The following is a 12,510-nucleotide window of genomic DNA, read 5'->3' on the forward strand; positions in this document are numbered from 1 at the left end:
TTCATAGTTCTGCGTTTTCCAGTTGGGAAGCATTGAGCATAACCGCTATTGTCTAGATCACATTTCTTCACTCTTTACTTCTCAGGTAAGTTGAATCATGTTTCGCATGCCACGCAAGTAGAATAAGGGAGTTTTGGAATCAGGAGCTGGTGGATCATACCGGTAATACTAGCTGCTCGGGAGGCTGAGATTTGAGCGTCACAATTCAAAGCAGCCTGGACAGGAAAGTCCATGAGACTCTTTTCCAAATAACCACTAGAAAATTGGAAGTGATGCTATGGCTCAAAGTGATAGAATGCTTGTCTTGAGCAGAACTGCTCAGGGACAGGGTCCAGGCCCTTAGTCCAAGCCCCATGACGAAAGGAAATGTAATTACTAGAGTCAGACACTGCTGGCTTACACATGTACTCCTAGTTAGTTAGGAAACGGAGATAATGATCTTGGTTTGAAGCCACTCTAGCAGAAAAATCCTTGAGATTCCTATCTCTAACCAGCAAAAAAAGATATGACTGGAGGTGTGCCTCAAGTGGTAGAGCACCAGCTATGAGTGAAACAGCTGAGTGAAAGTTCAAGGCTCTGAGTTCACACCTCGGTTTGTATATATGTGTATATACAAACATACATATATGAAGGATTGTTTGAGCTCAGAACTTCTACATCATAGTGGTCACCTCAAACCAAAGTGTTGTAATGAAATTGTAGTTTTTGCTCCTCCCCCCTCCCCCCCCCCCAGTCCTGGGCTTGAGCTCAGGGCCTGAGCACTGTCCTTGGGCTTTTTCAAGGTAGATACTACTTGAGCTGCTGCACCACTTCCAGGTTTTTCGATGTATGTGGTACCGAGGAATCAAACCCAGGTCTTCAGATAGAGTTACCACTAAGCCAGACTCCTGGCCCCAAGTGTTTGAAACTGTGTATTTCATGATACATGAAAACAAAGTTTAATTTGCACTTTATATCAAGTTCATACTATACAAAGTTTTGTTTTTTATTTGTATTTACCTCTTCTATCATACAAATTTAAGTTGCTACCAAAGTACTACTTTTTCTTTCATATTTTAACCCTTTTTCCCATTTCTTCTTAGGAGACCTTGGTTGATTTTGCCTTAACTTCCACGGATATCTGGGCCCTATGGCATGATGCTGAGAACCAAACAATTGTGAAATACATCAACTTTGAACAGTATGGTTTATTTTATTTGTTTTCTCATCTGGCTTTACCCTAAACAGTTTTGTGCTGAAACAACAGAATGCTTTTTTTAGGACCAAGCAAAAGATTTTCATTTGATGGATTTTGATCTATTTCAAAAAATACAGTTCTTTTAGAGCCAGGCATGGTGGCCACACCTGTAATCCTAGCTACTCAGGAGGCCTGAGGATCAAGGTTCAAAGCCAGCCTGGGCACTAAAGGACCTGAGAATCTTATCTCCAGTTAACACCTAGAAAACCTAGAAAAGAGAAGTGGGACTTGACTTAAGGGTAGGGTGGTAGCTTTGAGCTGAAGAGCTCAGAGACAGTGCTCAGGCCAAGTTCAAGCCCCAAACCCCACCAAAAAAAAAAAAGTTCTTTTGCATTTGTTATTTTGCGTTCGTTGCATGTGTGTGTGTACAGGTGTTGGGGCCTGAATTTAGGGCCTAGGTGCTATCCCTGAGCTTTTCTGCTCAAAGCTAAGGCTACCATTCTACCATTTGAGCCACAGTTCCATTTCTTTCTTTTTTGGTATTTGTGCCTTTTAATTTTAGAATGAACTAGGAAATAGCATATTTCTTAGGAAGGACTACACGTAATAAAAAATACTTCTACTTCGATGTTTATTAGCAAAAACTATTACTACTGCTCACGACTTAGCAAGATACTGCAGTCCTTTTATATTCTTTGTTTCCTCATCACATGATGAGAAATTGATTGGAAAATTGGTGTTTCTTCAAGATTTTTTTTTTTTTTTTTTTTTTGTGCCAGTCCTGGGGCATGAAATCAGGGCCTGGGCATTATCCTTAGACTCTTTTTGCTCAAGGCTAGCACTCTGACACCTGGGCCACAGTGCCATTTCCTGCTTTTTCTGTGTATGTGGTACTGAGGAATCAAACCAAGGGCAGTCTACCACTAGGCCACACTCCTGACCCCCTCAACATTTTTAAGTCAGGAAACTTTGTCTGTCAGGAGAAAATGAATTCCAATATGAACAGCAAAATGCTGTTTTAAGAACATAAAATTAGGGCTGGGAGTTTGGCCTAGATGTAGAGAGTGTTTACTTAGCATGCATGAAGACCCAAGTTTGCTTCCTCGGTACCATACACATAGCTGGAAGTGGTATTGTGGCTCAAGTGGTAGTGTGCTGGCCTTGAGAAAGCCCAAGGACAGTGCTCAGGCCCTGAGTTCAAGCCCCAGGACTGGCACCAAAAATAAAAATAAAAAACAAAATTATAGTATAATACATCCTTGGGTATGTAGCTTAGTGGTAGCTTCAAACTCACGATCTCCTGACTCAGTCTTCTGACTGCTAGGATAGCACTTACATTAAAACCCTTGAAAGTTTCCTTGAAATAGAACTTGAGAGTTATGAACCTAATAGAACCCTTGAGGTCAACACTATAAGTTAGATTCTAGGAATGCCCAGATGGACCCCAACCCAAACCTCAGAAAAGATAAAAGGACAAATAGGATTTGGGCTTGGAGTTAAAGCAAGTTTGGAATCTGTATTGTATAAGTTACTAGCTATGATATACCCTAAATTTTACTCTCCACATCTATAAAAATACATGTAATTATCTCTTCTAAATAATCACCATAATGCACATATAACTGGTATCTAGAACTGCAGATGGCATATGTTTAGAAAAGAATAACTGCAACCAGGAGCCAGTAGATAATGCAATGCCTGCAGAAGGCTGAGATGTAAGGATTGTGGTTTGAAACCAACCCAGACAGGAAGCCCAGGATACTCTTTACTCCAATTAACCAGCAAAACATCCAAGTTGCTCAAATGGTAGAGTGCTAGCCTTGAACAGGAAAAATAAAAGTACAGTGCCCAAGTACCCTGAGTTCAAGCTCCAGCACTGGGCACATACACATGTAAAAAAATAACTGTAGGATAAATGTGGGCTGTTAGTGGTTGAGTTTGAGATTGCCATTTCAGGGAGGTACAAGTTGAAAGTTTGGAAAGAGCACGCCTACAACAACCACACTACTAGTAGAGAACTGAACAAGTACTGGTTGGTTGCAGGAATTCTTTGATTAAGTTCCAGTAGTGAAAGTTTCACTTTTATGTAAATTATTGAACTTTTTTTTCTCTCTGTAGTAATGTTGCAGGTCAGTGGAATCCAGTCTTTATACAGCCTCTGCCAGAGGAAGATATTGTCATCAGAGATGACCAAGACCCCAGAGTAAGCATGCTAAAGTGCTACGTAGGAGAATGATTTGTTCTTCTAGTTGGGAGAAGTGCTGTTAGAACTGACCCCAAGTTACTATAGTGAAAAGGAGAACACATTGATTTTCCCCTGCTAAGAAGCTCAGTATCACCTCTTTCAACCTGATCTAGAACAAAGCCTTCAGGGCTTGGCCCCTCTCTTTTCTCTATTATGCTTCCCCTCCTCTTGTGCTTTTCTTTCTTTTTTTCTTTATTATTATTTTTGTCAGTCCTGTGGCTTGAATTCAGGGCCTGTCTTGTGACTTAAGTCAATGCCCCTTTTGGCCTTTTCTGTGTATATGGTATGGAGAAATTGAACCCAGGGCTTCATGCATGCTAGGCAAACACTCTGCCACTAAGCTACATTCCCAGCCATTTACTTACTTTTTGGTGGTAGAACTGGGCTTGAACTCAGTGCCTCACAATTATCTTTTTTTTTTTTTTTTTTTTTTTTTTTTGTCCTGGGGCTTGAACTCTGGGCCTGGGCACTGTCCCTGAGCTCTACCACTTTGAGCCACAGAACCACTTTCGGTTTTCTGGTGGTTAATTGGAAATAAGAGTCTCACAGACTTTCTTGTGCCTGGGCTGGCTTTGAACCACTATCCTCAGATGTCAGCCTCCTGAGTAAATGGGATTACAGGCATGAGCCACCAGTTCCCAGCTTCACCTTTGGGGTTTGAACACTGGGCCTGGGCGCTGTCCCTGAGCTCTTCAGCTCAAGGCTACAGCCCTACCCTTGAGCCAAGTCCCACTTCCCAGTTTTCTAGAGGTTAATTGGAAATAAGGTTCTCAGGTCCCTTTGTGCCCAGGCTGGCTTTGAACCTTGATCCTCAGATCTCAGCCTCCTGAGTAGCTAGAATTACAGGCATGAGCCACTGTACCCACCTCTGGCTTCACCTTTCTTAATGTGGGTAATGCTTCTTTATAGTCTCACTTATTAATTAGAGATGCATTGCCACTTTTCTGCTCAGGCTGGCTTCCAACTGTGATCTTTCATATGTTAGCCTTCTGAGTAACTAGGATTACAGGAATGAGCTACCAGTGTCTTCTGTTCTATTGATTGGATTTGACAGGCCTTTTTTTTCATGGAACCGCTTAAGTGCTATGTGACTCTGAAAGGTCACGGTCTCCGCTTTGAGTGGTGTATAACTATATTACAGGTAGCTGTAGCTCACATGTAAAAGGGTCTTTTTTTATAAAAGATTAATTCAAACTTTGATGTTAAGTTTTTGAATTCTTCCTTCAAAATTTTCCCAATTTTATCTTTTTAGAATGACAATAACTTTTGTTTTATTTTTCTAACAGGAAATGTACTTGAGGAATCTTTTTATACCAGGACGATTTATAAATGCGGCTTTATGTAAAGCTTTACAGGTGGGTAAGAAAATACTTATTTACTTTAAGACTATTCCTGATTTTATTATGCTGATAAACTGAACAATTTTTGTTTGTTAATACCATTGTGATTTGTTTTAATGTTCTTTTTTTTTGCCAGTCCAGGCTTGAATACTGTCCTTGGACTTTCTCAAGGCTAGAGCTCTACCACTTGAGTCTCAGCACCACTTCTGGCTTTTATTCTGTGTATGTGGTACCGAGGAATCAAATCCGGGTCTTTGTGCATGCTAGGCAAGCATTCTACCACTATGCCAAACTCCCAGCCCCAATTTTCTTTACATTATATAGGATTCCTGGTTGAGAGTTAGGAGTACAAAGCACTTATTTCCCAGTAACTAGTGAAGCATGTCAGAGGTCAAAAGAGTACTACACTGTTGAAAAGGAAACCATCTGTATTGCAAATGATGAGAGAGGTTTTTTTTTGTTCTTTTTTTTTTTTTTTTTTTTTTTTTTTTGGTGGGTCATAGGGCTTGAACTTGGCCTGGGTGCTGTCCCTGAGCTCTTCAGCTCAAGGCTGTAACCCTACCCCTGGGCCTGAGTGCTATCCCTAAGCTCTTCAGCTCAAAGCTACTGCCTGACCCTTGAGCCAAGCCCACTTCCCATTTTCTTGAAGTTAATTGGAGATGAGAGTCTCAGGTTCTTTTGTGCCCAGGCTGACTTTGAACCTTGATCCTCAGATCTCAGCCTCCTGAGTAGTTAGGATTATACATGTGAGCCACTGTACCTGGCTTGATAAAAAGAAATTTTAACTTTGTTTTTACACTGAGGGTCTGAGTTGGTTCAAGGTTAAGATTCAAAAGGTTGGGACATGGTTCACATTTGTAATCCAGATACTTAGGAGTCTGAGACAGGAGGACCAAGAGTTTGAACCAGATGCCCATGGCTCTTGACTGTAATCCTAGCTACTTAGGAATCAGATCTAGGATCACTGTGCAAAGCCAGCCCAGACAGAAAAGTCCAAGAGACTTGATTAACTACCATAAGCACCAGCTACCATAAGCTCCAAATGGAGCCATGCCTCAAATAGTAGAGCACTAATTTTGAAGCTTAGGGATGGCACCCAAGCCCTGAGTTCATATTCCAGGACCTACATTTTAAAACAAAGAGGGGCTGGGAGTTTGGCCTAGTGGTAGAGTGCTTGCCTAGCACGCATGAAGACCCAGGTTCGATTGCTCGGTACCACATATATAGAAAAAAGCCGAAGTGGTGCTGAGGCTCAAGTGGTAGAGCTCTAGCCTTGAGAAAGTCCAAGAACAGTGCTCAGACCCTAAGCTCAAGCCCAGGACAGGCAAAAAAATAAATAAAGTGTTCAAGGGCAGTTTAAGAGTTACTTTATGCTTTACAAAACCCTTCTCCTTACCCCCCCACCAGTCCTGGGGCTTGACTTGTCAAAAAATGTGAGATACTGTCACCAAAATGACTAAAAGCAAAAATGGATCCCAAGGGCTAGGGTGATGGCTCAAATTGTAGAATGTCTGCCTAGTAAGCACAAGGCTCTAAGGTAACACACACACACACCATCAAAAACAACAACAAAGCTCTACCACTTGAGTACCAAGGAGTTGAACCCAGGTCTTCGTGCATGGTAGGTAAGCACTCTACCACTAGGCCAAACTCCTAGCCCCTAAAATGTTCTTTTTATTTTTTCCAGTCCTGGGGCTCAAACTCAGGGCCAGAGCACTGTCCTTGGGCTTTCTCAAGGCTAGCATTCTACATTTGAGCCACAGCAGCAATTCCAGCCTTTTCTGCGTATATCATACCAAGGAATCTAACCCAGGGCTTCATGCATGCTAGGCAAATACTCTACCACTATGCCACGCTCCCAGCCTACAAAATACTCTTAAACATCTCTTTTAATTTTAGATTTTCTGCAGACGAACTGAGAGAAATCTGGATCTTTCCTGGAGTGAACTAAAGAAGGAAGTTACTTTAGCTGTTGAAAGTGAGGTGAGTGGCAGGCAGAGAAAGGGTGATTGTTTCCTTTTTGATACAAGACAGGTTGATACTGAGGAGTTGTTGTAACTATTCATTTGAGCTTGTTAGTAGAAAGTACAAATGTTTAAACCTTTAATTAGAGGATTCAATATATATTTGTAGAATCTATAGCATTTAATGCATAGTGAATATTAATTTAACTGTAGCTAGTATACTCATATTAGATAATAACATTTTTTTTTGTTGGAAAAACATCCCAAATGATATAGAAAGGAGTTTAATTCTTTTCTCTTCTTTGCCAGCTCCAAGGAAGTGTGACAGAATATGAGTTCTCCCAAGAGGAGTTTCGAAGTTTACAAAAGGAATTCTGGAGCAAGTTCTATGCCTGTTGCATTCAGTATCAGGAAGCCTTCTCCCATCCCCTTGCCCTGCATTTGAACCCCCACACAAACATGATGTGCCTGCTGAAAAAAGTAAGGGAGCTGCAGCCTACCCCTTTCCTGAGCAGGCAGGCACTCTTCAGTGGGTCTCAATGTAGAGAATGTGTTGAAGACTCTGTGTTTATAGTTATTTGCTTAAAATTTTTATTCTGCTGACCTTTCTGTTGAATTTCAAACTTAATACAAGAGTTATCAAAGAAAAGAAAGAAGGAAGTCATATACTCTTCACCTAGATTATAGTCATCTGATAGCTTTCCATTTACTATTCATTCATTCATTGATTCTTTTAATTTTTGATGCTGGGATTGATCCCAAGAACTTGTTCTTGTGAATAAGCCCACATAATACCACTGAGCCATACCCAAGTTGTCATTTTCATTAGCTTTTTTTCATTCTGTAAATATATTTAGTATTTTATTGTTTTGTGTCACTACTGGGACTTGAACTAAGGGCCCAGACATCATCCCTTAGCCTTAGCTTAAGGCTAGTTCTCTACCACTTGAGCCTCCTTCTGGCATTTTGGTGATTAATTGGAGATAAGAATCTCATGGACTTTCCTGCCCAAGTTAGCTTTGAAATATGATTCTCGGATCTCAGGTAGGATTACAGGTGTGAGCTACTGGGAACTGGCTAGAGTTTCTTCTTAAGCACTTGACAGATGTAAACATCATGCTGCTTACTTCTTACATTTTTCCGTGTATATCAAAGAACAAAGAAATTACCTCAAACACTGCACAAATTAAAAAGCATTTAATACTGGTGTAACAGTTACACAGTTTAAATCCAAATTTTGCCAGTTGTACACATGTATTCAGTTGTAATCTCAAATAGTTACCAGCCTTATTTTTCATGACAGTGATTTTTTTTAAAGACTATACCTGCTTTATACTGTCCCTCAACTTGAGTTTAATCTGGTTTTCCCTCATGAAAATAGTTACAACTCCTTCCAGTTTTCTCCTTTTTATTTCTATTTATTTCTTTAATTTTTAAAGTTTTTTTGCCATTCCTAGGGCTTGAACTCTAGGTGTGGGTACTGTCCGTGAGCTCCTTTTATGCTCAAGGCTAGCCCTCTACCAATTGAGACATTGCACCACTTCAGCTTTTTCTGTGATTAATTGGGAATAAGGGTCTCATGGACTTTCCTGTCCAGGCTGACTTTGAACAGTGATCTTCAGATCTTAAGCTATTGAGTAGCTAGGATTATAGATGTGAGCACTGGCATCTGGCTCCTTTTTATTTTATTTTCTTGTCTTTTCTTTTTCTTTTTTTTTTTTATTGTAATTAGTAAAAGGGTTACATGATATTTGCCAGATAGAAGGTGCATTAATTCACATACATTGATACCCTTTCACATGTCTTGGTACCCATTTCCCTCCCCCTTTTCTTGTCTTTTCTGTGTAAGTATATGTGATGTTTATATGTCCAACCCCGTTCAGCTAAGTTGACAGATAAAATTACAACATAATTGTTGTTCCATGTAATACATTATGAACAATTTTTTTTAATTTAAATTTTTACTGAAAAAGTATAACTGAAAGATTTGTATTCCAGGGATACCTGTCTTTCCTGGTGCCCTCCTCCTTAGTGGATCATTTATATCTCCTACCTGATGAGAATCTTCTGACCGAGGATGAAACAAGCATTTCTGATGGTAATAATAATGTTACATCTAAGGTTAATGAGCCATATGCTTTGTTTCAAGTGAATACAAAATTTTTTTTGCCATTGTAACCTGTCTGATCAGTTTACCTTATTAAAAATATTTTTAAGCCGGGGCGTGGTTGCTCATGCCTGTAATCTTAGCTACTCAAGAGGCTGAGATCTGAGGATCAAGGTTCACAGCCAGCCTGGGCACTGAAATCCATGAGACTCTTATATCCAATTAACCACTAGAAAACCAGAAGTAGCGCTTTGGCTCAAGGGGTAGAGCAGTATCCTTGAACTGAAGAGCTCAGGGACAACACCCAGGCCCGGAGTTCAAGTCCCACAACTGACCACCGCTCCCCCCCCAAAAAAAAAGAAAATGAAGGAAAACTGAAAAGACTTATCTGATTCATATCAGAGACTCTCCTCATTCATATTTATTTTAATATGGTATTAATAGATCTTCATGGCTTAATATTCAAATGTTAATTTTCTCTTAGATGTGGATGTTGCTCGGGATGTCATCTGTCTTATAAAATGTCTTCGGCTCATTAAAGAATCAGTAACTATGGACATGTCAGCTCTGATGGAAGCGAGTTGTTACAACCTACAGTCTCCAGAAAAGTCTGCCGAACGGATTCTGGAAGATCTGATCACTATTGATGTGTAAGGAGAACGTGGGGTAAAGTACATTTCCTAATGGAAATTTAGCTAGTTTTTAATGTATGTTAGAATATATACAAAGCAGTAAAGTAATTTTCCTTGATTTTGAGTATCTCAGGTCTTCTTGTGGTGCCAATATTTGAACCCAAGGCCTCTTGCATGCTCTTTTTTTTTTTTATTCCTCATGGGTCATGGAGCTTGAACTCCGCCTGAGCACTGTCCCTGAACTCGTCATCTCAAGGCTATTACCTTATTCCTGGGCCTGGGTGCTGTCCCTGAGCTCTTCAGCTCAAGGCTTCCACCCTATCCTTGAGCCAAGCCCCACTTCCTGTTTTCTGGAGGTTAATTGGAGATAAGTCTCAGGTCCTTTTGTGCCCGGGCTGGCTTTGAACCTTGATCCTCAGATCTCAGTCTCCTGAATAGTTAGGATTACAGGTGAAAGCCATAGCTTCAGGCTCTTTTTTTTTCCTGGTACAACTTTTAAATGGGACATTACTTCAGATCTGAAAACAGACTCATAGAAAATGATATAGCCACTACCTTCTTAACTAGCATACATATTCTGAAAAATATATGAGTCTTTTCCTCAAATTCCTTTTGTCTTATTTCTAAAGAGGGGAGTCCTGTATCTCAGAATGAATATATCCATCCTTTATGATGGAGCTGGGTTTCCTGTCCCCTAGAACTTGAACAGATAGCTAGAGAGCCTACTTTATATAATATCAGTGGTGACCAGTTTTCTAATTGTCCTTATAGAGAAAATGTGATGGAAGATATCTGTAGTAAACTGCAAGAGATTCGGAACCCAGTCCATGCCATTGGACTCCTTATACGAGAAATGGATTATGAAACAGAAGTAGAAATGGAAAAGGGATTCAACCCAGGTAAATGACAAAACAATAAATGTATTTCTTGACTTAGAGAAGACAGTGATATATGTAACTCTGCCTCCTCCCCCCCACCCTCTCCCACCCCTGCTCTTTTCCTTCTTGTTACAGCCCAGCCTTTGAATGTTCGCATGAATCTTTCCCAGCTGTATGGTAGTAACACAGCAGGGCACATTGTCTGCAAAGGCGTGTATAAAATTGCCAGTACCCGCTTCCTGATCTGCCGAGACCTCCTGATCTTACAGCAGCTCTTAATGAGGATAGGAGATGCAGTAAGTACTACCTGAGGAAAAATTGGGGAAAAAATCTGGTGCAGATCTACAGATACCCAGCAATAGTTCACTCTCAAAAGTCCTGAGACTTCCCTTAATTTAATTCCATGCTTACCTTAACTGTGTACCCTATAAATACCAGGTTGCTATTAGCATATGTATAAAAATGCAAATTTTAGTGTCCTCAAATGTACTTCGGGTTTTTTGAGACTATATCTGTGTAGCCAGGTAGTATAGCTAGGCTGGCCTCAGCCTAAATCCTCCTGCTCCACTTCCCAGTGCTAGGATTACGAGTGTATGCCACTATGCCTGGTGCTGATTAATACTAGGTTGGATATGATAGAAGGATATGATAGAAGGCTATCCTTTACTGTAGACTATAGGGAAAGATGCCGAAAAGAAGTTTTTCTAGGGAGTTTGGCCTAGTGGTTAAAGTGCTTGCCTAGCATGTATGAAGACCCGGGTTCAATTCCTCAGTACCACATACATAGAAAAAAGTCGGAAGTGGTGCTGAGGCTCAAGTGGCAAGGCCCTAGCCTTGAGAAAGTCCAAGGACAGTGCTCAGGCCCTGAGCTCAAGCCCAGGACTGGCAAAAAAAAAAAAGAAGTTTTTCTATAGGACAAGACTTACCTAAACACAATTTTGATGTTGAGAATTGATACTCTGCTTCCTTTTCTCTTGCTCTCCTCAGACCACCGATCTTACCATTGTTGTGTCCTTAACAGACCATATCCTGAAAGTTTGTTGGTTTTTCTGTTGTTATTTTGTTTTGTTTTGTTTTTGCCAGTCCTGAGGCTTGAACTCAGAGCCTGAGCACTGTCCTTGGGCTTTCTTCAAGGACGACTAAAAGCTGGGGCTGCAGTGGTTCAGGCTCTTTATGGAACTGCACAGTGCAGGTCAGAAACCAGATGTCATTAATATAGAAATGGCAAGATTTTATTACGCAGCTCAAAAGAAGACTTAGGACAATCCAATTTATAGCTCACGGTAATATTTCTCAAAAAAAAAAAAAATGTCTTTCCTTTTTGCCCTGTTTGTTTCTAAATGGGCAAACTCTTGAGTCTTCCATGACGGTCCATCTTTTCTGTATGTTTCTTCCATTTTTTAGAAATTCCTTATTTTGTTTTGTTTTTTGTTTTTGTTCTTTTTGTTTTTGCCAGTACTAGTGCTCGAACTCAAGGAGTGGGCAATGTCCTTGGGCTTTCTCAAAGTTAGTGCTCTACCACCTGAGCCACATTATCACTTCTGGCCTTTTCTGTGGTACTGAGGAATTGAACGCTGGGCGTCATGTATGCCAAACAAGCACTCTACCACTAAGCCAGGCTCCTGGCCCTCCTGAATTTTTTTTTTTCTTTTTTTCTGTGGGTCATAGAGCTTGAACTCTGCCTGAGCACTGTCCCTGATCTCTTCAGCTCAAGGCTACCACCCTACCCTTAAGCCAAGCACCACTTCCCGTTTTCTAGAGGTTAATTCGAGATAAGAGTCTCAAGTCCTTTTGTGCCAGGGCTGGCTTTGAGCCTTGATCCTCAGATCTCAGCCTCCTGAGTATCTAGGATTATAGGCAAGAGCCACCACTGCCCAGCCCCTCCTGAAAGTTTTTTGCTAAAACTTTTCTGTCTGCCCACAGTAGCCAAGCCGTTTGTCCCTCTTTACTCCAGTGCTGAGGACTCAACTTGGGGCCCTGCAGCCCTTTTGATTCTAACTCACAGGTCTCATTCAAGTCTGGCATTGAAGCAGTCTGATTAAACTAATTCATGTCAGTGTGCAAAGAGCCATTAAGCCGCCTCTCTAGGGCTTCTGTAGGTATTTATATGTTTAAACCATAATTTTATAGCTCAAATACAATAGTAGGATTTCAGGAAAAAATAACA

General features: G+C 40.7%; 1 protein-coding gene across 1 annotated transcript in view; it reads left to right on the forward strand.

Moving 5' to 3' along the window:
- Positions 1-12,510, forward strand: part of Nup160 (nucleoporin 160) — a 53,722-nt gene that overhangs the window by 8,987 nt on the left and 32,225 nt on the right. The window contains exons 8-17 of the mRNA XM_090347695.1: positions 8-85; positions 1,083-1,180; positions 3,296-3,380; positions 4,709-4,777; positions 6,662-6,745; positions 7,036-7,206; positions 8,725-8,824; positions 9,318-9,483; positions 10,237-10,364; positions 10,479-10,639. Of these exons, the coding sequence (XP_090203821.1) occupies positions 8-85; positions 1,083-1,180; positions 3,296-3,380; positions 4,709-4,777; positions 6,662-6,745; positions 7,036-7,206; positions 8,725-8,824; positions 9,318-9,483; positions 10,237-10,364; positions 10,479-10,639 (1,140 nt within the window). The remainder of the gene's footprint in view (positions 1-7; positions 86-1,082; positions 1,181-3,295; positions 3,381-4,708; positions 4,778-6,661; positions 6,746-7,035; positions 7,207-8,724; positions 8,825-9,317; positions 9,484-10,236; positions 10,365-10,478; positions 10,640-12,510) is intronic.

Source organism: Megascapheus bottae, chromosome 16 (assembly GCF_031878675.1).
Source record: "Megascapheus bottae isolate mThoBot1 chromosome 16, mThoBot2.hap1, whole genome shotgun sequence".
Classification (NCBI taxonomy): domain Eukaryota; kingdom Metazoa; phylum Chordata; class Mammalia; order Rodentia; family Geomyidae; genus Megascapheus; species Megascapheus bottae.